This window comes from Psammomys obesus, unplaced genomic scaffold (assembly GCF_907164565.1).
Source record: "Psammomys obesus unplaced genomic scaffold, mPsaObe1.curated_primary_1811, whole genome shotgun sequence".
NCBI classification, from domain to species: domain Eukaryota; kingdom Metazoa; phylum Chordata; class Mammalia; order Rodentia; family Muridae; genus Psammomys; species Psammomys obesus.
The window spans coordinates 13,216,815-13,243,771 of record NW_026585698.1 but is presented as its reverse complement, the minus strand read 5'-3'; the positions used below and the strand labels follow the sequence as shown (position 1 = coordinate 13,243,771).

Genomic DNA, 26,957 nt, shown 5'->3' with positions numbered 1-26,957 from the left:
GATATCATTCACCGTGACTAAGTTGACTTTATCCCAAGCATGCAGGGGTGGTTTAGTATACAAAAATCCATCAGTGTAATCCACTATATAAACAAACTGAAAAAAAAAAAAAAACCACACATGATCATCTCTTCAGATGCCAAAAAGCATTTGCAAAGAATCCAACACCCACTCATGTTTAAAGTCTTGGAGAGATCAGGTATACAAGACACATACCTAAACATAGTAAAAGCAATATACAACAAACTATTAACCAACATCAATCTAAATGGAGAGAAACTTAAGTCAATTCCACTGAAATTAAGGACAAGCAAAACTACACAGCCTCTTCTGTAGTTATTCAACATAATACTTGAAATCCTACCTAGAGCAATAAAACAACTAAAGGAGATCAAGGAGATAAAAATTGGAAAGGAAGAAGTCAAAGTATCACTATTCACAGATGATATTATAATATTCATGAATGAACCCAAAATTTCTACCAGGAAACTCCTAAACATATTCAGCAAAGTGGCTGGATACAAAATTAACTAGAAAAAAAATTAGTAGCTCTCTTGTATACAAAAGACAAATGGCCTGATAAGGAAATTAGGAAAATACCACCCTTCACAATAGCCACAAAAACAAAACAAAATAAAACAAAACAAAACAAATCATTTTGGCATAACTCTAACCAAGCAAGTGAAAGACTTGTATGAAAAAAAAACCTTCAAGTCTCTGAAGCAAGAAATTGAAAAAAATATCAGAAGATGGAAAGATCTCCCATACTCAAGGATCAGTATGATTAACATAGTAAAAATGGCCATCTTACCAAAGGCAATCTACAGATTCAATGCAATTCCCATCAACACAATTCTTTATAGACCTTGAATTAACAATTCTCAACTTCATATGGAGAAACAAAGAACCCAAAATAGCTAAAACAGTAATAAAAACTGCATGGTACTGACATAGAAACAGACTGGTGGATCAATGGAATTGAATTGAATATCCAGAAAGAAACCCATACATCTACAGACACTTTATTTTTAAGAATGGAGCCAAAACCATACAATGGAATAAATAGCATCATGAAAGAGGCCATAGCAGTTCCAAGCCTGGATTCCTGACTGCTGAATCTTCCATATAACGAGCATGTTGCTCTTATATTTAAGTTTGCTGTGATATGCTTGTGCTTCAGTGATACCCAAAAACTAGAAGAGTGAGCTGTTTATTGATGACATGATATTCACACTGTTTTAATAATTTGGACATAAGAAAACATTAGTTATGCTATGGGATGATTTTTCAAAACTAGAATTTCTTCTGTAGAGGTTCATGATTGGTACCTGAACTGAGTTTCTATCTTGTTACTATATGAGGTTATCTAACTGCTTTCGTCTCTCATCCATTTTGATATTTGTAAAAGGTATATGCTTATGAATCTGGAACAAGTATCCTATCATTAATATTAGGATAAAATTCAAACATGAAAAATATGGTATATATATATATATATATATATATATATATATATATATATGTATATGTTATTCTAACTGAATAAACAGGACAGAAATAATACATGAAAAAAAATCAATGACATAATTTATAATGGGATTTACATCTGATGCATGCCAATAAAGCAGTTAAACTTCTCCTTGGTAGTGAATGTGTAAAACTAATTTACTTCTAGACAAATATAAGCTCATTAACCTTTGCCTTAATTGTTCTAGCAGCACACTTCTCTCTACCAGAACAAACACTGCTATAAAAATTCAATTTTCTCCTGCTGGATTGAGTGGTGGACCTCTATGATAAGTGAACTTTAGATTAAACATTTTCAAGTACTCTGTATTTATTGGCAAACAGACTCATTTTATTATTGTTTTTATGTTCTGGAAAATATCTGTTATATTACTTGACAAATTACATTCTATTCTTTCTCTGCAGTGAGATATAACTTGAACGTGAAATGCATCCACAGCAAGTTAGTAGCAAGGCATTGGCCCATGGGCATTGGAACAGATTTGTAATCACATAGAATAAGGTGGGCACAAATCACCATGGAGATGGGTGGAGGTACAGCTGTAGGCAATGCATAATGCATCTCAGTTATACGTTTGTATATTGACAAACTTCAGGAATGCAAGTCCACTGTGATAATTCCAACTGATAAATGAAATTCAGAGTTTTAAAAGGGTAAATTGTATAAATTTTTAAATGTTGACAACTAATTTTATTGCAGGATAGTTGACGCCATTGTGAACCCCAAAATTTTGAACTGTGAAACCTTGTTTCTTTGGTATGGTTGAGCCCTATCACACCCCTTTTATCCAAGAACATTCTGTACACAGTGTTTAATAAAGTTAACCCAAGGTCAAGAGGCGGAGCAAGAAACCAGGTGACAGGGATGAAAGAGTAGGAGAGACTTTGAGTTGAGGGGTATTTAAGACAGCATGGAGAAGAAGAAAGCACTTTTAGCTTAAGCTCTGGCTTTAGCTTTGTCTGCTGCTCCTCAGCTCCTCAGCTCCTCAGCTCCTCAGCTCCTCAGCTCCTCAGCTCCTCAGCTGCCTGGCTTTTGGGGCTTTGAGCTAGAAAGCCTGTTTGGCCTTTTCCTGCTGGGCTGTCAGTTGAACTAGTGAGCCTTTCGGGTTTTTTTTCTGTGCGGACCTGAGCTGAGAAGGAAGGTCAGATGGGTGCTTTCTCTACCTCTCTGAGCTAGCAGTTTTTCACCCCAGCATCTGGCTCCTGAGTCTTTATTGGTAAAATAGAACTGTTGGAATTTTCCTTTTTTAAAGCAACAACTAATGGAAAATTCTCTCTCTCTCTCTCTTTCTAGATAGATAGATAGATAGATAGATAGATAGATAGATAGATAGATAGATAGATATAGCATCTGGAGACTAAGTTTGATGTATGGGTGAACACATATTTTTAAAGTGTATTTTCATGTTTCACTCTGTGACTAATTATGATGTATCCTCTTCTTTCCTTCTACAAAGTATAATCAAAATTCACTGCTTAATTTCAGAAGCAATTAATTACAGGGAGAAAAGATTTTTCAGAAGACTTAGCTCAAATAAATCTTTCATCATTTACTCATACACCTAATTTTTTCTGATAATGTGCATTACTAGACCTTTAAATTTTTTTTAATAGTATTTGGACATGTAGTCTAGTTGGTGTAGAATTCTCTGTGAATGTCAGGCTGCCCATGGACTTGAACTGATCTTCATACCTCTGTGTTCCTGAGTGCTGGGAAAACAGGCATGCATCACCATGGTTGGCTTAATTTTATTTTTCATAAGTTTTTATTAGTTTTCAATAATGTCATACAATGTATTTCATTCATATTTATGCCACTCCCTCCCAGATCCATCCTCACCTCTCTTTCCACCCAGCTCTGCCTGTATCCTTCAGTTTTAAAACTCTTCATATTCAGCTTGTGCTATTCATGTAGGCTTGACTGTGTAGCCAACTGCTTCAGCATGGCAGACCTACCTAGGATCGCACCCTTAAAGAAAACTGACTCTTCCTCTCACAGCAGCCATCAGTTACCAGTGGCTCCCTGGCTAGGCATGGGACAGAGCCAATGTCTCCATGTAAGGATTTGCCTCGTCTTGTCTTGGCATGCTGTCAGAGCTGCTATGAGTTTGTATGTGCAGCTACTCTGTCGTGTCCACAAACAATGGCTCTTTGCAGTCGTCCATCCAAGTGGCTCTTACACTCTTTCCTCCCACATCTTTCACAATGATCTGAGCCACGAGAGAAGGGAGTATGGTATGGACACCCTATTTAGGGATGAACATTCCACTGTCTTTCCCTACACCGTTAACACTTGTGGGTCTTTGTTAATCACCACTACTGATGGGGGAAAAAAGCTTCTCTGATCAGGGCTGAGAGGTGAACTGATCTATATGTCTAACTGCAAGCCATTAGGAGTCAGTTTAATTCTAAGTCCATCTAGCAGAGCGAGAGTAGTAGGCTCTCTCCTAGGGCTTATTGCCTGGATAGCCACAAGTTCTTGGCAACAGCAACAGTACAAAGTATGGATTTCCTCTTATGGATATTTTCTCTGTGTTTTGTGACTCAAGTGTGTGGCATCTTCAGCTACAGGGTCCTGTCCTTCTCCTGGAGAGTAAAGAAGGAGCAATGCCAATGGCCTATAATGTTTTAGGGGTCTATTGGACTCCTTGCACAATAACTTAAAAAGTGATAACCAGTTTCTGATACTGGAATTGGGGTATGTAATGGGGTATGGGGAATGTAATGGAGCCATTATTCCCCTGTTGTAGGGTAACTCCATTGAAAGTTCTCTTTTTTAATGTGTATGCATATATTTTAGAAAACTTTTAGAGTAGCAGATTTAGTCATTGCTTTCTTTAAAGGCCTTTAGTGTTATTCCTACCTTCACTTCTTGCTATGCTCTGTCCTTTCACCTCCATCTCCACCTAACCCTGCTTGCTTCATTATTCCCCTTTATACCACTATATTTTATGCCCTTCAAAGACTCCCCTTACCATGGCCCCTTATGAATTTCCTGACTGCTGTGGGTATTCCAAATGAAACACACATATCTGAGGATCAAAGCTAACACATCCAAAATTATTAAAAACAAAACATGTGATGTTTGTCTTTCTGGGTCTGGGTGATCTCATCCAGAATGTTTCTAGTTCTACAAATTTACCTGAGAAATTCATAATTTTGTTTTTCTTAACAGCTGAATAATGTTCCGTTGTGTGTGTGTGTTGCCAAACAAAGACAATGAAAAAAATGGAAACACTACTTAACACGAAAAATGTAGTGGAAGGCACAGGGAGCTCTGGCTACTTCCAGCTGCTAGGATGGGAATCCTTTCCATGACTCGAATGAGAGTGAGCTCTGTCTCAGAGACTCAAGCACGTGTCAGTGCAGCCCAGCATGCCCTGGGGGGTGGTGGTAGTGTATTTCCATGCCTGCATCTGCTGTCAGCACAGGCAGGATGGCTGCTTCCCCAGGCAAGGGAAGTCTGCTTTATGGTGATCTCAGACTTCCCTATTTTCTCCACTTCTTCTCTTCTCCTGAACCTCCAGTTGTACTATCTGTTCACTGTCTCAGCTTCCATTTCCCAGAATGCCGTGGTTATAATAGCATGGCAAACAATATCATCTCTTGTTAGACACATGCTGTAGTTTTCCAAGCAGTTGCAGAATATGACCTCACATTGCATTGCCTTGCTGGATCATGCTTTATTACACGCATGTAATACAGACATTACATCCAATGGACACATGGAGGTTTTACTCAGAAAAAAAAAAAAAAAAACTGATCAAAGTAACTCTAACTCTCAAATTATTGTTTTAAATAAATCTTGGTAACTGAAGTATGAAAAAGAAAGATTATCAGCTTTGTGACAATTTATATGCAAAAATGCATGACACAACTTTTGTCAGTGTCATAAATTAATATTTGCTTAACAGTTCCAATGGTTTTTGAGAGTACATAGCACAATAATTCTTTTTCAATTAAATGCTTTAAAACATGAGTCATCTAGATAATAGCTATACTAAAGTAGCGTCATTTGTAGTAGCCAAATGTTAGATCCCATTTTTACAGTATAAATAGAGATGAAACAATTATTTCACGGTTTAAAATTAAGCTTTATATTTGGGTTCAAGAAGTAACAATAAAAGTAAATGTTATGTCTGCTGAACAAAGTTCCTAATTATTTTAAATGCTGTGCGGTTTAGGGCATAAAAGTGTTTGTAAATAAATGCTATAAAAGTTCAGTGGTTCCAATCTGGCGCTATTACTCTCCTTCTACAGAGAAACAAATCTAATTTATTTTGACATGTTGGAATCCAATATATTTGCAAATCAGTACCAATTAAGGGACCATTTTTATATCTTGCTATAAAAAAATTTAAAGAAAATGAGAATAAACACCCATTGCAACCCCTATTATTTGTAACCTTGTAGTAATTGTGCCAGGGTGATCTAATCCTGCACATTTAGCTAAGAAAAATAGTGCCAAGACAAAAAAAAAAAAATCTCCAGAGACACCAGCAGCCCAGGATTCTTGGGGTGAATTATAAATTAAAAAAAATTAGTAAAGAAGCAAGTGGGCAGAAAGCCCATCATAAGTTCAGACTCCAACTCACAAGGCACCTTCAGCTTGAAGATGGGAGACTAGGAATCCAAAGAATTTCTCAAATTATTGTCAAGGTAAAAATGTCATCTAGGGTAACTTTTTTTTTATTTTATATCATTCTTATTAATGGGGTTTATCTGAATCTAACCTTAACTCTGGATGAGTCTTCAGGAGAACTTCATTACACCAGTGTTCTCATTTCCTGATACCTGCTCCATAGTTCTGTGTATGAAGCCCAGGAGACCCTTTGGGAAAGGTGTTCAGATGCCAGTGTGAGAAGTGTCGGATCCTTCTCCCGGTGCCTCCTATTTCCTTCCCTCTCCCTCTCTGGTTAGTCTTATTTGGTTCTTTATCCATAATAATGGACATCAGAATTAAGTAGCCAATGCTACCTCTGATCCTGATGTTATGAAGTTTGCTTATGGTTTATGGCCTTCATACTATTAATATTTTTAAAAGTCTGTAAAATGAGACAATATTCTTCAAATACTTTTGTTGGATATACTAAAGGACATTAATTTCCTTATGCCTAACGTATAGCAAATACTCCATACATTTTTGCCTATTACTGACATCACAGATTTATGAGTCACATCTATGAAATACTTGCTTAAATACACAATCACATATATTTGTCTTGTGCACACTGGGAACACACACACACACAACCTAAGGATGTCTAGCAAGCTGATGTTATATAATGTTTCCTCTGCTCCCTGATGAAGATTGTATTTTTCACCTTTACTATTTTTATCACCCATAGATAATTTTTGGCTTCATCCATGAATACAACTGGCAGGGAATGAGGCCAATATGCCCAGAAGTTGACACCAACATTCAGAAAGAATTAGAAGAAAATTGTTTAACATTCAATTGCCTGATTCTACATTTAGCCACGTAGTGTTTTAAGATATGTGTTATGTGCCTGTGAGCTATTACAATAATGGAGATCAAAGACTGAAGGTACAGTGGGTCCCTCACTTTGGTGGTGATGGCCTTGCTTAATTATTTATGAGGTAGCTACTTATGGAATTATGGAAGACTCCAGAAAATGCATCCATTCAAGACCCTAGTTAGATATTCATTAGCAAATGTGAATCATTTAAATATCTTAGGATCCTAAATATCTTCAATATAACAGACTTGAAATGGGGGGGGGCTGTGTCTTTTAATGGAGAGCTAGGCCAACAGGACTGGATCAGAGGGCCACTCAGGAAAAGAAAGGCATATGACAGCTCTTCAAATAATTGACAATACTGTTTAACAAAATACGCTGTTGTTATTTTTCCCAATAGAGAAAGGTAGGGCATGAGACAGACTGTGGTGAATGCCTTGAACACTATGGAATGTGCATGCACCAAAGACATCAAAATAGCCCATATATAATCTGATGGGCCAATAGAAAATTGGCACTTTTTTTTTTCTGTCCATCTCATGGAGAAGGGGACACTTTGTTCCCCCATGAATTTGGTCTCCTGATATACATGTGTGTATAGGGTGTTCCAGTATGGTGAGACTGGGATAATGTCACGTGAGTTTGCAACTCACACTGAAGAAGTCCCAAGGCTTCTGTTCTCTCCCAGAGCACCACATGAAATCATCCGATATAGATTTACCAAGGACAGAAAACAACATGAGGAGCGGTGTCCAGGTATCCTCATCCAGAGCTCTGTACACCAGCAGGGAGCATCAACAGAGATAATCTTAATGTTCCCCAGTTTGACTAAATGTAAGGAAAATTTCTTGTAGGCACTCAGTTCTTAGCTTCCTTGTTCTTAGAGGTTTATACTACAAAACTTGACAATGCTAATCTTTCCTGTAAAATCTTTAAGAGAAACCATTCTTGCCAGATTTACAATTCAGGACACTGCCATTGCCCCTGACCAGGAGGCATGGAAACATCTCTCTATCCTGTTATTGGCTCCCATAGCCGGTTATTCTGTTTCATGGGTCCTCACACTGTAAAACTTCCTCACAACTGAACATAGGAGGAACATCCCAGCATGGCTTTTAATCAAAATCGCCTTCCTCAGTAAGAGGAGCTTTGACTCAGCTCTGGCCTTCTCCACTGTTGCAGTGCAGAACAGCAAGTGGCTATTTGAAATCACCACATTTTAAAGAATACTTATATAGTGATATGTAACTTACACACACACACACACACACACACACACACACACACACACAGAGAGAGAGAGAGAGAGAGAGATTCCGTAATGAGCAAGACTCCAAACATATCAGGAAATGGGACATCAAAGCTACAGGGCAGATGCCACAAATGAAAGATGTGTCAAGAAAGAGTTTAGTGATCATATGATTCAGTATATGATTCAGTTTATCTGTGACAGCCCACTTGTGCCTACCATCATAGCTTAATATAGTGTGTCTCTTTACACTGTAAAGGGCTGTGCTTTGGGCATTATAAAGATAGAGTAAGCAGAAACGTTTACCACCTGACTTAAGTTTACCATCTATTTAGTGAGACAGGGCCTAGATAGCCTCAGAACTTATCTCTGACTTACCCGTCCATTGATGTCATATAATAGTCCTTGCTTTGTTTGTTTGCAATTGCCTGATATATCTCTTCCTATCATGTAATTTTTATGCATGTGATTTTTTTTCTGTGCATTGTTTAATGGAACATAGCTATGTTTTAAAAATTCACGAGTAAAAAGGAATTATCCCTCAGAAGGTGAATTAAATGGCACAGCTATTGAATACCACGGAAAACAAATGATGAGTGACTTCACTGTTAAAAGTTGAGAGAAAAAAACATGTCGTCGTGGCTACGGATCCACACTCAGTGAAGATCTGACCTCCATTCTGAGGGGTAAGTATGACTTTCTATGCTTAACACTGTTTAAACTTCTCTTGTAATATGTAAAAAAAAATGAGGCCCTTCACATTGCTCATAAGTCCTTTCACAGTTTGGCCCAGCTTGACTCTCTGGGCTCATCAAATCAGAACCTCACAGAACCCTGCAAGAGGACACTCCACAGTTTCAACACAAGGAAAGAAAGATGCCATCCATAAAACCATGAGTAATACAATGTGGAAACCATCTACAACTCAGAAGATGTGAAGAATTTCAATTCCACATGGAAGAGATGTAGAGGAATGTTAATTCAGGACATGGCTGCTCTGGCAAGAGATCACATCCAAAGACCTTCTAGGTCTGCGTGGTTCGGCTGGAATACAAACACACTTTTAATCCAGAAAAAAGAGGCAAGCATATCTGAGTTCAAGACCAGCCTGGTATAGAGCAGTTTCAGGTAAAGAAAAGATTTGGTCAGAGTTGTGGTGGTATACTCCTTTAATCCCAAACAATGAAGGTAAAGTTAGTTTGTAGAAGGAAGCACCCATGTTTGAAAGTGATGTCTATTTGAGTGGGGAAAAAGGGACAAATCAGAGAAAGAGTTTTACAGAATTGGATATGCCCAACCCTCACAAGAAAAGAGAGAAGCACTTAAGGGGCAATACAGAAAGAGAAGAGGCAGTTTTACCAGGACAGTAATATAGAGACAGGTTGTAGATAGAGAACTCAGGTGAAGAACCAAATAAGCCAGAGAATGAGAATGAGCCAAGAGATTAGAACAGATTGCTAGCGTTAGTTTGAGACCAAGCAGAACAATTCAGAGGCCAAGAAAGAAGCCAGATTGAGTAAGTCAGCTGGGAGAGGAGGTTGAGCCAGAACAGCTGAGTTGAACCAGCCAGCTATGAGCTCAGAAAGAACAAGAAAGGGTGAGCTTATTCAGCAGTAAGTCTCAGAGGCTGAAAACATTCTAGGCCTGCATTAGACATTAGACAGTATTCGGGTTAGAAACTTCACAGGTGGAGGAGGTAAACCTCTGAGATGACAATTAAAACAGGCAAAAGAATTGCCTACATCACAACAGAGCAACTTTAGCCATAGGACAGCACTCTCTATAGCTGGATGTTTCCATAGATCTCTCATCATTTTTGTAGTCTCTTCAATTGTTTTCTACCTACACTGTTATCCCTGTGGTTAAAGGATTTTAACTCCACAAATCGAGATTTCCATGAGTGGCACCAATGCCCCTTACCACAACAGAACTGCAATTCTCTTGGGTAATGAAAAATCACTGAACTTCTGTGAAAACACTGTTTCTACTTTTTTTTTTAAAAAAATATAGTATGAAAAATGGATATCACTGATTAAAAATTATAATTTTTCTCATTTTCATATCAGAAGGTAGACTATTAATTCTTTATCAAGTTTATACTATTTCTATCCCCAACACAAAAGCTGTTCAGATTAAATTTAAATATGAATTATATATAAGTTATACTCTCATTAGTGCTGAAATTAATTCACATTAATCAGCAACATACCAATTTTTAATTTTAATATAAAAATTTTGAAGGTTATATTTTAGTAAAGAGTATTTGAAGCTTGGAAAATGTCAGGATGTTCTTCTGTATAATTATCTTTTATCTGGGTTTGATACATTAAAAATGAAAAATAGTAGAACCAGAATAATATTTCTCTAGGGTTAACAAAATACATAAGAAATTAACAAAGATACATTCGAAACATTTGATCTTTTTATTATTTGCATATAGTTATAAATTTAAATTTCTATTTTCATAGAAATTATACTTGAAAATGCACATGTTTCTTAATTGTCTATAATGTTAAATTTGAAATATTTAACAATTAAAGTTGGCACATTTCTGTTATAAATGAATATCAAAGCTATACCTATGTAGGCATCATATTCTGGGGAATTTTTAAAATAATTGACTTTGACTAATTTTTTTTTTGATAAATTGAGTAAGACACCGCATTTTCCACTCAAAATCAATATTCACGTTTAGACTGCATGGACTGTCTTAGACATGTTGACCTTTCCATGATATTTACTCTCAACCTGAAGGCAAGTGAATCCCAGGATACGCAAGACTCAGTCTGCCGTCCTCAGATGAGGATAAAATGTCATTCTTCAGGATGCTAACACACCTGACCTACAGGAGTCCATCCATTCTCAGGCAATCGCACAACCTTAATTACTATTTAGTATTTTGGCATAGGTTAATGGAGAGACATGTTGAATGAATTTTTCATGACAATGCAATAACTTTCTAAGAGATGATAAATATTGAAAGACAGAAACCATCTCATCAAACATGGACATACTGTGGTTTAGGTTGAGAATTGAGGCTACATCCATAGGAGATATAAATGAACCACACTTTCAGCGTTTCTGTGCTATTTGTGTGAAGAATGGGTGTTTCATGTCAGACTTCCATTAATGATGAGGACATAGAGGGAGGAGGCTTAGATTATAACCTAAGGATGACTTGATTGTCAAGTGAATGCACACTCAAGATAGATGGTGTTCATTTCAATGACACAATGAAGTCTTGGATGTTCGGATGTTTTGCCAACATCTCTTCTTAACCTGACCCCAATTTACTCACAATCCTTTCACATGAGTGTTCCCTTTAAAGAGATTGTTGCTTTTTAAGTTTATTAATAACTTACCTTGGAAATTTATTGTTGCAAGAATTTACTATTTGATAGCTACAATATAATTTCAAGGTATTTATGATTAGTTAGAAAAAGTTCTAAAAGAACAAAGAGGAGGAAATTTTTAAAATTATATTTGTATTATTTTCTCTTTTTTAATTTTTAGTTTTTGTATTAATTACAGTTTATTTAATTTGTATCCCAGCTGTAGGCCCCTCTTTCATTCCCTCCCAATTCCACCCTCCCTCCCTCATATCCTCCCTGCCCCTCTCTAAGTCCACAGATAGGGGAGGTCCTCCTCCCCTTCCATCTGACCCTAGCTTATCAGGTCTTACCAGCACTGCCTGCAATGTCCTCCTTTGTGGCCTAGCTAAGCTGCTCCTCCCACAGGGGTGGGGGGTTAAGAGGTCAAAGAGCTAGCCACTGAGTTCATGTCAGAGACAGTTCCTGTTCCCCTTACTAGGAAACCCACTTGGATACTGAGCTGCCATGGGCTACATTCGAGCAGGGGTTCTAGATTATATCCGTGCATGATTGTTTGGTTGTAGAGTCAGTCTCAGACAAGCCCCTGTGCCCAGATATATTTGGTCCTTGTGGAGCTCCTGTCCTCTCCAGGTCTTACTAACTCCCTCTTCTTTCATCTGATTCCCTGCACTCTGCCTAAAGTTTGGCCATGAGTATCAGCGTCTGCTTTGATACACTGCTAGGTAGAGTCTTTCAGAGGCTCTCTATGGTAGGCTCCTGTCTTGATTCTTGTTTTCTCCTACTTCCATTGTCCATTCCATTTATCTTAAATTTTTATTTTTTTTACATTAATTACATTTTATTTGCTTTGTATCCCAGCTGTAACACCCTTAATTATTCCCTCCCAATCCCACCCTCCTTCCCTCATCTCCTCCCATGCCCCTCTCCAAGTCCACTTATAGGGGAGGTCATCCTCCCCTTCCAAATGACCCTAGCTTATCAGGTCTCATCAGGACTGGCTGCAATGTCCTAAAGAAAAGGAAATTTAATGGATATTAATATAGACTTTAAACATTAAAGTCAGCTTTATTTATGTTTGTATATTAAAATGACTGAGTTGGACATGCTTAATATATACTAATTTATATAAATGTCACATATTAATAACACCAATTACAGGGCCTAGGAGCCCAAGAGGCAGGGAGAGTTGTTGGTTATTGGCTGCTGGTTGCTTTGGTTCCTATTTGTCATGGTTTGTTATCAGTCCAGTGCAAAGAAGAAACAAAGAAGAAGGAGGAGAAGGAGGAGGTGGACGAGGAGGAGGAGAAGAAGGAGGAGGGAGAAGGAGGTGGAGAACGAGGAGGAGGAGAAGGAGGAGGAGAAGGAGGAGGAGGAGGAGGAGGAGGAGGAGGAGGCGGAGGAAGAAGAAGAAGAAGAAGAAGAAGAAGAAGAAGAAGAAGAAGAAGAAAAGAATTAGATATCCTGATGGCAAAGATCAACTTTGCCCCAAGGAGCTCAACACTCCTAGTCAGCAGGAAGTAGTCACATGATAATATTGCCCCCTTTCTCACCCTGACTTTATTCAGGGATCTCTTTCCTTTCCTCTCCATCCTTTTTAAATCTCATATCTAGTGTAACAGGTTGAAAGGGAAAAGTTGTAGTATCGTTATCCTATATTATATGGCTAATATTTGCTTTATAAGTCACTTATAGTGAGTATATACCGTGCATGTCTTTATGGTTCTGAGTTACCTCACTTAGGATGATCTTTTATATTTCCACCCATTTCATGCAAATTTCATGATTTCCTTGTTTTTATTAGCTATGTAGTACTACATTGTGTAAATGTACCACAATTTCTGTATCTGTTCTTCAGTTGAGGGACATCTAGGTTATTTCCAGGTTCTGGCTATCACAAATAAAGCTGCTGTGAAAATCGTTGGGCAAATGTCCTTGTTGTATGGTGGAGCATATTTTTGATATATGCCCAGGAGTGGTATAACTGGGTCTTGAGGTAGCACTATTCCTAATTGTCTGAGAATGCACCAGATTGATTTCCAAAGTGGTTGTACAAGTTTATACTCCCACCAGCAATGGAGGAGTGTTTCCCTTTCTCCACATCTTCACCAGAATGTGCTGTCATTTGAGTTTTTGATCTTAGCCATTTTGATGGGTGTAAGATGGAATCTCTGAGTTATTTTGATTTGCATTTCCCTGATGACTGAGGATGTTGAGCATTTTTTTTAAACGTTTCTCTGCCATTTGATATTCCTCTGTTGGGAATTCTCTGTTTAGTTCTGTACTCCATGTTTTATTTGGATTATTTGGTTTGTTGGATTTTAATTTCTTGAGTTCTTTATGTATTTTGGATATTAGCCCTCTTCAGATTTAGGATTGGTGAAGATCTTTTTCCAGTCTGCAGGCTGTCATTTTGTCCTGTTGACAGGGTCCTTTGCTTTACAGAAGCTTTTCAGTTTCATAAAGTCCCATTTATTTATTGTTGATCTTAGAGCCTGTGCTGTTGGTGTTCTGTTCAGGAAGTTGTCTCCTGTGTCAATAAAATCAAGGCTCTTCCCCAATATTTCTTCTAACAGATTTAGTTTTTTTGGTTTTATGTTGAGGTCTTTGATCCACTTGGACTTTAGTTTTGTGCAGGGTGATATTTATGGATCTATTTGCATTTTCTATATGTATACATCCAGTTAGACCAGCACCATTTGTTGAAGATGCTATCCTTCTTCCATTGTGTGGTTTTGGCTTCTTTGTAAAAAATCAGGTGTCCATAAGGGTTTGGGTTTATTTATGGGTCTTCTTTTTTATTTCATTGATCCACCATTCTGTTTCTATGCCAGTGCCATGCAGTTTTTACTACTGTTGTTTTGTAGTACAGCTTGAGATCGGGGATGGGGATACCTCCTGAAGATCATTTATCTTACCAGATTCTTTTATCTATTCTGGGTTTTTGCTTTTCCATATGAAGTTAAGAATTATTCTTTCAAGGTGTGTAAAGAATTGTGTTGGTATTTTGATGGGAATTGCATTGAATTTGTATATTGCTTTTGGTAGGATGACCATTTTTACTATGTTGATCCTACTGATCCATGAGCATAGGAGATCTTTCCATCTTCTGATATCTTCTTCAGGATAATCATACTATAATCCAAAGACCTAAAGAAACTAAATAACTAGGAGGACCCTAGGAAGGATGCTTAATTCTCATTCAGAAAGGCAAATAGAGTAGACACTGAAAGCATTTGAAGAGAGGGAACAGGATGGGAGCCTTCCATAAATGTCCTCTGAAAGACTCTGGCCAGCAGGGCATTGAAGCAGCCAAACTTTTGGTAGAGAACTGGGAGTCATAGGAAGAGTGGGCCAATAGAAGGACCCAGAGCAGAGCAGAGCAGAGAAGAGCTCTATAAGAACACTAACAGAGCCAACAAATCTGGATCCATGAGGGCCTGCAACAACCAAGGTCCATGTCTGAAAAGGACCTAGACCCCCTGCTCAGACATAGCCCATAAGCAGATGAGTTTCCATGTGGGTTCCCTAGTCAGGGGAGCAGGGGCTGCCTCTGACATGAACTCTGTTCCCTGCGGTTTGATCTTTTCCCCCTGGTTGGGGGGCATGGAAAGGTCACAGAGGGAAAAGATGCAGGCAGTCCTAATGAGACTTGATAGGCAGGGGTCAGATGGTAGGCGAGGAGGGCTCCCCTTTTCTGAGAAACAGGGGAGGAGAATGGGGGGAAGAGGGAGGGAGGGTAGGACCGGAAGGAGATGAGGGAGGGGCTACATTTGGGATGTAAAATGAATAGATCATAAAAAAATTTAAATTAAAAGAAAAGAAAAGGGAAGAAGAAGAGGGGTGGAAGAAAGTAGTAGAAAATGCTGATTACACTCTCACAGAAGGCCTTAAGCTCAGTTTTAGTCATACTACTTGGAATACAGAGGGGATAATAAAATGGATGAATGCTCCAAGAAGAATGAATCAGAAATAATTTAAGAAAATGAATCTAATTACTGCTGTATTGATATATGAACAACTTCCTAACATTCACAGTGGTTCAAAGAATGAAAGGGGCAAGCTCTGTGCAAGTGAATGATTTAGACAGCTTAGGCTAGGGAAGTGGCTCAATGGGTAAAAAGTACTTGCCTTGAGTTTGATCCCCAAACGCACAAGGAAGTGAGAGGAGGGAACTGACTTCACAAATTTGTCCACACATACACATGATGACACGTGGACCACCCATCATAAACATATACACAAAATAAATAAAAATAAAAATTACAAAAGAAAAAAAAATCTCAGCATATTGAACCTTGTGGCAAGGATTTTAAGTTTAACCAAGTTGTAAATTATCAGGTCCAGTAATGACATGAAAAATGTTTGAGAACAGATTTTTTTAAGTAGGTGATTCTAGCTTTAAATGCAAGCCAAATTGTAAGAAATGGTTTAAATAAAGATATGAAGCTCTCTCTCTCTCTCTGTGTGTCTCTCTCTCTCTTTCTTTCTCACACACATAGTCCTTCCCTAATAACTTATATCATTCAAGGTAGGTACTATTACTTGAACTTTGGTCTCTGAAAAGGGACAGGGAGAAGACATAATTAAACAAAAGAAAAAGAATCTGGAAAGATTCCGAGGCCAGGATGCGTTCCAACAACAAAGTGCCTCCAGCTTTTTAAAATCTTTATTTTAGGGAAACGTCAGAGAGTGAGGATGAGGACAGAGGTCAGAATAAAGCATCAACATCTTCATGTTGATGGGTTATATAATTTCATGTTTGATCCTATTTTACACTTGGTTTAGACTGAGGTGTCCTGGGAGATGAGGAGAGCACACTTCTGGGTGTGAACCTCTGGGTAATTACAGAGAGGATTCACTAATGTAGAAAGGCCTGTCTTGAAACTGGTGGTGCTACCCCATAGGCTGAGGCCCAAATAGAGTTAAAGGGGAAATGGGAAGGCCCCTGGGTAACTGCTTTCTGAAATCTCCATTTCCTGGCCGCCATGAAAAGAGATGCACTCACTACTAACTGACACGTGAGATAAGTGTGTGGCTTTCAATTGCTCAGTCGTCCATGGTTCTGAGTTTCCCTTTTGGGAGACTGAGTGATACAAGTTGAAGTTCCAACACATGCAAAACAGTTGGGTCAGTGGGAGATACTGCCATGAGTAGCAAGAATTCAGTTTAAATTCCTAAGATAAATCTTTAAATGTGGTCACTTGTTGGAAAGGATTTTTTCCCGAGTCGCCTAGACATCACCACTGGATATTGGCATCAATCATCAAAGTAATAGCTTCTGCTCATATTTGCATTATTATTGTTTTATCCCAAAATTTCCTGGGTGCTAGTAGAAAGCAAGGCCATCATTTTTAGGACTTAATTCTCCTGAATCCCTTCCAACAGTAACATGGATTCTAGCCATAAACAATAAGTTATAAGACTGCCAAGTCTTCTGTCTGATTCAGAACATCAAAGAACTGAGACAGCCAGGGAGAGTCTGTAGCTGTTAGAAATTTCCTCAAGGTCAGAACAGAACCCTCTTATAGGTCTTGTGACTTCTCTTAATTGTGACACCAGATAATTGGCAATTTTTTTTTTTGTTCTCTAAGTTAACCACTTTATTAATAGAATCTATTTGTAGCTGGTATTTATATTCAGACGCGGTAGGGAATAATGCTAAATTATTTATTGAGCACAACATTTGTGTTTTTCAAAGTTAGTATCGAACAAGGAAGGACACATAGAGAAGAAAGCTAAACGAACAATGTTCAGATTCTCATCACGACCTTGTCCTCAAAGCCTGAAGGTTTTAGATGAAGGAGACAAGGATCAACGTGATCCTCTGAGATCTGAGGCACACAGGAACTAAAAGGGAACAAGCCAAGCCCCAAGCTGGGGCACAGAGGAAGGGTGGGATGTCCAGAGTTTACTAAAAGGGAAATGTTCACTCTGACATCAGCTGTGGATTGTTTGTTGTTGTTTTTTCCCTCTTAGGGTTTTCCAGGATGGATTAGAATGAAGGTGAACAGTCAGGAGAAGCAAAGTGGGAATTTCATTCACTAGAATTTCATTATTGTGAGGGCACCAGCAAAGACGGGGAAAAATATAATGTCTTAGTTGGGGTTTCTATTGCTATGATTAAATACCAAGACCATAAACAACCCTGGAAGAAAAGGTTTATTTCAACTTCCACTTTCTATCATAGACCATCATCAAAGGAAGTTAAAGCATGGACTCAAACAGGACAGGAACCTGGTGGCAAGAGCTGATGCAGAGGCCATGGAGAGGTGCTGTGCTCCTCATGGCTTGCTCAGCCTGCTTTCTTATAGAGCCCAGGACCACCAGCCCAGGCATGGTCCCACCCACAAGCTTGGCCTCTCCTGCCAATCAATCCTGCCAATTCCCCCCCTGCCAATCAATCACTAATTAAGTAAAAGCCTGTAGGCTTGCTTAAAGCATGTAGGCATTTTCTCAATTGAGTTTCCTTCTTCCGATATGACTCTAGCCTCTATCAAGTTGACATAAAACCAGCAAAACGAAACAAAACAAAACAACAACAAACAAAAACAACAACAAAAATAAAAAAAAAACCCAAAAATACAACCATGTGAATTTGCCACCTTGGTGCTTGAAACACCCAGAGTAACTCATCAGGCAAACTCTCCAGTAGGAGAAAACTGTGTCCATAGCAACCCAAGAGCAAAGCATTCCAGAACAGCCTAGTGAGAGGGAATAGACTGGTAGCTACATTATTCATGGGCTTTTGTTTGTTTCACATGTACTTTAGATTACAGTCAGTGTGCTTGCATTGGAGGATTTTCCAGGAGTTCTGTCATGGAAGTTGATATTGAGCTATAGTATTATAAAGATAAAAATTTCTTGTAGCAGATGTCCCCAGGTCTATCCTCATTTATTTCACCCCCCACTGCCTCGACCCCTGCTGGAGCTCCAAACTCTCAAGTAGTTATTTTAAACTATAAAGCGCTAAAGTTCAAATAAAAAGAAACGATGAACCTCGCTGTCATCAGAGATCTCTTTTGCTCTTGAGCCTCAATCAGTGTCACCTTCCAACTTCCAATTTGTCTCAGAAGAGACATAATTACCTAAATTCTCTGGAACCCGGTAAATATTTCATCATCCCTCTTAAACCAGTGTTGGCACTGACTCACAGATATGGACCATCTATCTCTACTGTGAGGGATAATCCCGACCATCTTCAAGTCAGCTCAGTAGGATGCGGATGTTACTAGACCCTCGTTGCAATTAGTAGAATATGGATACTAACTGCAGTGAGGGTCTGTCAGTGAAATTGGTAGCTTAGAAATAATAATAATAATAATATTAATAATAATATTAATAATAATAACTAGCCAGTGCCAGTGTAAGAGCACATATGAGAGGATTCTGACTGACCGTCAAGAAATTTTATAGCTCTTTGCCGAATTTCTCTAGACTGGCTCATTGGTTATTCATTGGTTATTCTGAATTATTGCCTTGTCAATTGATGAGCTGAAAGTGCCCTTGCTATCACAGATAACATGGTACTAAGACACACGCCGTATGACCTGGAAAGTTTAGCTGTAGATCACACATCAGAGGCGGAGGTCTCATTGTACTGGCAACAGTGAAAACTGGAAAATCTCTTTTCACTACTGGGTTCGTTAATGACTTAGAGCTACACAATTACCTTTTAACAAAGCTTCTTTATGGTTTATAAAGGATCAGCCATTCACTGAATCATTGCTAAAGAACTCCACGTACTAAGCTCTCGTCAGTCATGGTAAACTGCCAAAGGTTTCATTCTAATCTTAAAATCAAGCTGGAACTGGAAGCCAACATCATTGGTAAGCTCAGATCAGTTTCGAGAGTGCCTCTGTGGCACACTAAAAACGTAGTGTTTCGAAGCCTGATAAAAATTCATACCTATATTCCTCTTGGGTGAAGCGTGGGATCTCCCCAGGATGTAAGACAAGAATTCTCACGGTGGCGCTGCTGGACATCACAGGCTCTCCATCATCAAAAGCCACAACCACCAGCTAAAACAGTGACAGGATCCACATACGGGTTAGAAACAGGAGGAAATGCCAGCATACTGCATCAAAGATTCTGCTATTTTGCTCCTGGTTCCAGTTGTGGAAAAAGTGATTGTTTTACTATTCCCTTTAAGGAAAGAGATACCATGTTAGAATATGCCACACTCTCTCCTAATTTTCATAAACATCCAGCTAGGTTATATCATTTTTATTTGCCAGTAAAAAAGGAAAATCAAATGAGTTACTAACTCTATTAAGTAAAACCAGCTCCTAGAAGCGCATGTATCTATGTAATTCTAAAAGGTTTTCTACATTCAGTATCACCTATAAGAAAGAGAAACGCACTTTCATAGCACCAACACACTTATTTAAAAGGTGTTAAATCCAATGGTATCAGCAACAAAAAGATAATTAGCTTACTTATAAAGAGAAATTAATTATTTCGGTGAGTTTTCTCAGACTTTAAAGAGCAGAAGTGTTTCTCTCTAGAGAATACAATTTGTAATATTTACATAACACTTAGTTACATAACCTCTTAAAACAATTAGTCCTTATAAAACCACGATCATATACTGCACAGTGGGACTTGCTGAAATACATAAACTGAAAGAGATTTTATTCTCATGAGGTGATAGCTATGCATCATGACTGCAATATTAATTTGTACTCCCTTAACCATAACATACCAAGCAGTGTTCTAGTATTTATGGTAAGGCATTTCAAACATTTCCACAGAGATGTATGTTCTTGCAAAAATTACAGGTTAGTAATACAAAGCAACTCAGTCTAGGTTAAAAGATATTTTTTTCCCCCAAATTTTCTAGAAGCAATATCTGTCAAGAATGTGTGAATTTGCTTCTGCAATTATTCTTGCTGGCATTCATGCTTGTGCACAGGTATAAAATGACATTCACACAAGTAGTTTCAGAACAATTGCGTTCTTTGCTAGAAAATCACAGCAGCAGCCTAACTATCTACTATTGCGGCATTAGAAATACAAAGAAAACTCTAATGGTTTACTTGCAAAGTCGAACACTATAAAGCCATTTAGAAAAACAGCATTACATGTTGATTGGTATTGAGAGTCCATAATTGAGTATAAATTGAATATTATGATTATGGAAAAGCATAGACTCTATTATAAGATTAAATAGCAGCATCTACTTATGCCGAGTATGTAAAATATTAGGTGATTCTTTTGTTTAAAATTACGTTTTCTAAATTTCAAGGAGAAATGTTTTTTTTTTTTTAAAAAAGTAAAGAGAAAAATGTAAAGAGAAATCATCTTGACAGTTGTTAAGGAAAACCCTCAGTGATAAATATCAAATAGACATCGCAAAGAAAATGGCACACTGACCTTAAAAATTGTTGTAGGCTCTTCATTAAGATTGACACGGGTTATTACTCTTCCGGAATCTTCTTCTACATCAAAAATGCTGGCAGGGTACGGAAATTGCACATCATCCACTCTATACCTCACCCGACTTGCAGGCAAACCCTGAAATGAAATGATTGGTCTATCAGGATGAATGCAAAGTGAATCAGTGGAGATAAACTGATTTTTACAATGAACGGCTTTGTAGAAAATAAAAGAAAAAAAAAAAAACCTTCATGGTTCCATACACTAACAGTTAAAATGTGATGGGATATTTCTTTCTGTATACAACTCAATATGAACCAATGGCGTGTGTTACAATTAGGCTTTGGAAAAGTTATTTCCATTTATACTATCAAAGCCTGGGAATGCTCACCCACCTATTCACTCATTAATTATCTACAACTAACCGTCACCATAGTCACGATTCTGTGGGCAACTCATATTCCGATTTAGTTCCATCTTTTATAGCCACTTTTTCTGCAGTGGACACTGGTCTAACTCCCTGTCTTCATTCTATTAAATTGTCTTTAAAAATTAAAACACTCTCAGAGGGGTGTGGTGGCTCACACTTTCAATCTCAGTGCCCATGATGTCGAAGAAGAAGAAGCACTGTGATTGAAGAGCCAACCTGTGGGCCACAGTGAGTCCCAGGACAGTCTGGGATGCAGAGTGAGACCCTGTGTCAAAAACAAAAACAACAAAAACTAAAACTCAAAACAAAACAAAAGACCCAGAGGGGGCATGGGAGTGAGAGCTCATGAGTGAGAATTCATTCTCATAAAAGCTGGTCAAAACCGTCTGTGCTTTCTTTCTCACACACACACCCAGACTTCTTACACAGTGATATCAGATCTTGAAAATGACTTGTTCTTCTATCTAATTTGAACTCACTATTCATTTCTGCTTCATACACTGCTGATAGTTTTGCTTGAGTACCTTTGCTTTATTCCTTATAGACCAGTGTGACAGAGATCCACTCCCTGATTTTGTGCTCATGACTCCCTGGTTCTGTTTAAGACATGACCCTGTGCTCTTTTTATTTACCAATTCCACCTGAAATTATATCACACATTTCTGTTTGCTAATTGCAGTGGTATAAACATGAAACATCCCCTAGAGGCTTTTGAAAACTCAGGATTCAACTTCAGGCATAATTTTGGAGCCTATGGGGAATTTATGTGGTGGTTCTAGCTGGTGACCATTGGCCTTGGAAATGTGTGTTAGAAGGCACTACTTCTTATCTTGCTATCTTTTTCTTTGTCCACTGTGGTACATGCAACTGTTTTCTGCTGCGTGCTTACACTACTGCAAGGATTTGTCAAAAACATTGGGCCAAGGAATAAAGGACTAAATACTTTGAAATCACAAGTCAAAAAACCTCATTCTTCTTTTTAAGTTGACATGTTAGCTGTTTTGTGACAGTTATATACCAGCAATTAATGCATAAATTTAGTACTAGGAGTGGGGTCATTGCTGAACCAAGACTACCCACATGGGATTGGCCAAGCAAATGCAGAGAGTAAGAATAGACACTGTTATTAAACTAGGTTATGTGCTTTATACTCTTCCCATGCCTTAAAATTTAGAGCAAGGAAGAATGAACTTATAAAAACTTATTGGCTTAGCAGATTAAATTTTGTGACAGCATAGCTTCTTATCTGTGGCATACTTAGTGCTCATTTCTACTAGCCAGGCCTACAGAGAGAACTAGGAGGGAAGAGAGAAGCAGGAAAAGATCAGGGAAACACACAGTTTGCTTGGAAATGGTCTCCTTTAAAATGGTAGACAAGGAAGCCAGAGATTTTAAAGTGTGAAGCACCATTACAAAGACAGTCAGAGAGCATCACAGCCATGATAAGAGAACGAGCAGCTACAGTTTGAGTTGGCAAAAGAGCTTTGCAACATTCACCTGGTGCCCGTGTTTCTGTTGCATATTCAAATAATATATAACTTTATAGTATAATTATTATTCCATAGATGCTCATAGATATGAGTTTGCCTTGTCTTAGGCTTTTTAATGCTGTTTTATTTTGTTGTTACTTTTTGGGACAAACTCTGTCAACGTAGTCCTGGATGAGCTAGAACTTGCTATGTAAACCTGTTGGCCTTGAACTCACAATGACCCTCTTGCCTGTGCCTCCTGAGTACTAGAATTCAGGGCATAGTCCATCATATCCAGAACACTATTGGAATTTTTAAGATTATAGGATTCTTTTTTTTTTTTTTAAGATTTATTTATTTATCATGTATACAATGTTCTGCCTGCAGATACACCTGCATGTCAGAAGAGGGCACTGGATTTCATTATAGACTGTTTGAGCCACCATGTGGTTGCTGGGAATTGAACTCATGAACTCAGTGCTCTTAGCCTCTGAGCCATCCCTCCAGCTCCCAGATTATAGGATTATTAAAGTTGGACTGAATATATATTGGATTATGAGGTGCCAGAAGCCTTTGAGGGACAGAAGTAGAATTTATGCTCTGCACCTGGAATTTCCCCTACAAGCTCAGGTCTTCAATGTATGTGTTTCAGGCTGATGTTTCTGTTTGGGGAGTCTGTAGAATTAGAAGTTATAACTTCACTGGTTAATCAATGAGATCATTTCCCTGAATACTCTGCCCAGCCAGCCCCATAGCCTTGTCTCATTCTCTGCTATCTGCCATGATAAGTTTCACCCACATTTCCATTTCCATGAACTGAGCTCCCTCAGTCACACTGCCTGACGCAATGAACGAAACCTTCTACAGCTGTGAAGTTCATTTCTTCTTGAGATGTTTCTGTCATTTATTGTATCACAGTAACTCCACTGCCATGTAAATGTACAGTATTTGCCACATGTGTAACGATACAAGCTTCCCAAGGGTAACGTCAGTATCCAAACAACTTGAAGGAAATTCCACCCTGTATGCACTCATGGAGTATCTGATTGAATAAACGGATTAGGGAATCAAGGGTTAACGGTGTTGATCGTGCCCAGGCATTCTGGTAGCTATTTAGTATTCACATATTTCAAGGTTTTAGCAATGTGTAACTCTAGTGAATTCTTGTGAGAAGGTTAAAGCGTTATCGCCTCCATAATAATTTCACATGTGAATCATAAATTCTCTGAGTGTCTGAAGAGAAGTCTAGCCACTCTGGAAGCGTGGTGAAAGAGGCACGCTTATTGGAAACTGCACCAGGTCTGTGCAGCTTACACACTTTTTTTTTTAATGTAGTGACGAGGCTGCTTGCTTCTTAATGATGCTGATATCAGTTTCAGCAAAGATCTGAGAGTTTTACTGAATATCGGAATATGTGCATTACACTTATTCTCATATTCATCTCTATAATAAATCTAGGGGTTAGCATAACTATTTGTATTTTATAAGTGACCAAACCAAGGTTTTAAAAATGAATTCATTTCCTGAAATCTTCTCAGCTATAGCAAAGCCATTAGACATCTTTGATAAATAGGGTCCTTAGATATGAAACTCACTGAGTAATTATGAAATCTTAAAGGAAATATCCCTTTATCATGTGACTAACACAGTAAAACAATTCATTAAGTTTGCTTGGGGGAGAGCTTGATACTGTAAGAAAGCCCACCAGAGGTAGTTCCAGGGTGTTAGGAAGCATGGCTTCCGAGTTGTCATTATGATAAAGAGAAAAAATATGGTATAAAAGCTGAGTTTTTAGCAACACCAGTTCCATTCTCTCTGTAGTTTAGTGACTCTAGATATGATGACGCTGTAATACGATAAATCTATAGGCTATGGGCCCAGACAGATGAATCTTGCCATGACCGCACTTAGAGCAGATTTTCATAGAAACTAAAACTCAATGTAATTCCATACCTTTAGACAGAAATCACCAATACAGCAATGTAAGCATAAATTTAAATGGAGAAATTATAAGCAATTTCAATATTTTTTTTTTTTTAGTCATCAATACTCTTTTAACTTTAGACTTCCATTCTTATGGGTTAAATGCAGTATGTTTTGACTTAACTATGGTGAAACTATAATTAATTACTACAGACGGTAATTGCAAATCTGTGTGAAAGATGTTACAAGCATACAAACATGGCGAATATCAATGAGACTATAATGGGCCAAAATAATTAGATTCTTAATACCACGCAACATCCATTTAGCTATTTTTTAAATACATCATTATCAAGAAATTACTCAGGCTCACATAACTTCCTTTATAATAATCTGATCATGTTACACCAGGGAAGACTAAACCCATTATCATTAAACACAAATTTTAAGTAATCTGTTTTCAGATACTTTTCTCCTTGACATTGTTTCAAAAATTCTTTCTTCCAGCATCTCTGAAAACAGCTTTGGCTTTCTGGGTAACTGTGTAATTCGCACACAATCTTTCTAGTAAGCACCAAGAATGACAAAAAAAGAAATTAGTGTTGTTTCACTGTTCCTGGTAAGTTTGTCGATTATTTATTTATTTATTTATTTTGTAATTCTAACAAAATGCTAGAATATCCTCAAAAATGATAAAGGGAAACTATGGGTCAAAATCAATTCATCTGAAAGATCTGTTTCTCATTTTTCTTCTTCTTCCTGTTTGTATGTAACACAGCACTCTGGTAGGAGGATTCTTCATATATGTCATATGTCAATTGTAATGTAATTAGTCTGTGTGCAATTATGGTATGACCATAGCTATCGAAGCTCTGAGAAACACTTGCTTTGAGATGAGTTAGCACTAAAGTTCTCGGGAAATATGCCTAAAGAGGGAAACCCAACCCCTCACAAATATCAAATAACACTGTTGTGAATTAATGTGATTTAACACATTTGCTAGGTTAAGAGAACAGATTCTTATTTCCCTTACAAAATAGACCACATAACCCAAAGGCTGAACCTGGATCTGGGTAGATCATTTGGAATCTTGTCCCTGCTTCCCTAAAACATTTCCATTTTTTAATGGTAAAACAGGAATTTCAGGGACAGGAGAGAGACGGCTCTTGGTTGAGAGCACTAGGTGCTCTTCTCAGGGACCCAAGTTTCATTCCTCGCACCCAAGTCTAGGGGCGCACAGCTGCCTGTAGCTCCAGCTCAAGTGGTTCCAACATCCTCTTCTCGACCTCATGGGGACATGCACACGTGTGTTATGTATTCACACACATGCATACCAATAAAACTAAAAATAAATCTTAAAAAATTCAAGAATGCCTACTGCTGTCTTCATGAGGCTTGGAATAAAGCCCCTCAAAGAGACATTTGCAGCCTGTGCTCACCGGGACACTATTTTACTGTTTTCAAGTTCTAGAAACAGTCTAGGTGCGCACTGACAGACAAGCCTGTAACGATGTGCTCTGTACGTACAGTGGCAAAGTGCGTATGTGTATTGTGAAGGCCGCCATGTAGACACAGTCTCAACAGAAAAAAGAAACCCTGCCCTGTGCAACAATGGGGATCTACCGTAAGCGCAGGATGCAGCCCCAAACGATTAAATTCATATGGAAAAATACTAATTACTTCTTCCTGAGTGAGGAATGTAAGAAGAGGAGAAAAATCATCTAATTTTACTTTCATCAAGAACCTGCAGCAGTCAAAGCGGCAGAAGGAACAGAGGTTGACAGAAGGCAGAGCGGGAAGAAAGTGGGGAGCCAATGTTCACAAGGTCTAGCATTTAGTCATGCGGTTCTGTTCTCTTTTACATGTGAGAACGGAAGGGCAGGGTGGCTAAGAGGATGTGTGAGAGAAGGTTAGTAGGCTGTGCAGGGCTGACCCAGGTTCGTTCAAAACCCATCTTCTTGAAGCTCCAGAAAACGTTTTTGAGTTAATGAACACTTAAGTCTGCATATAAGGAGTGATAGATATCAGCCGATATTAACATGGGACTCACAATCTGATTACACTACTAGTGAGTAGGTTATTACCAGTAGACAGATAAAAACAAAACACCCACAGTATAATAATAATAATAATAATAATAATAATAATAATAATAATAATAATAATAATAAT

At 38.1% G+C, this 26,957-nt stretch overlaps 1 protein-coding gene across 1 annotated transcript in view; it reads right to left on the bottom strand.

Annotated features, from left to right (window-relative positions):
• Positions 1–26,957, bottom strand: part of Pcdh15 (protocadherin related 15) — an 844,567-nt gene that overhangs the window by 143,942 nt on the left and 673,668 nt on the right. The window contains exons 23-24 of the mRNA XM_055598939.1: positions 20,961–21,101; positions 19,494–19,606 (exon numbers count right to left, since the gene is read on the bottom strand). Coding sequence (XP_055454914.1) covers positions 19,494–19,606; positions 20,961–21,101 — 254 coding nt within the window. The remainder of the gene's footprint in view (positions 1–19,493; positions 19,607–20,960; positions 21,102–26,957) is intronic.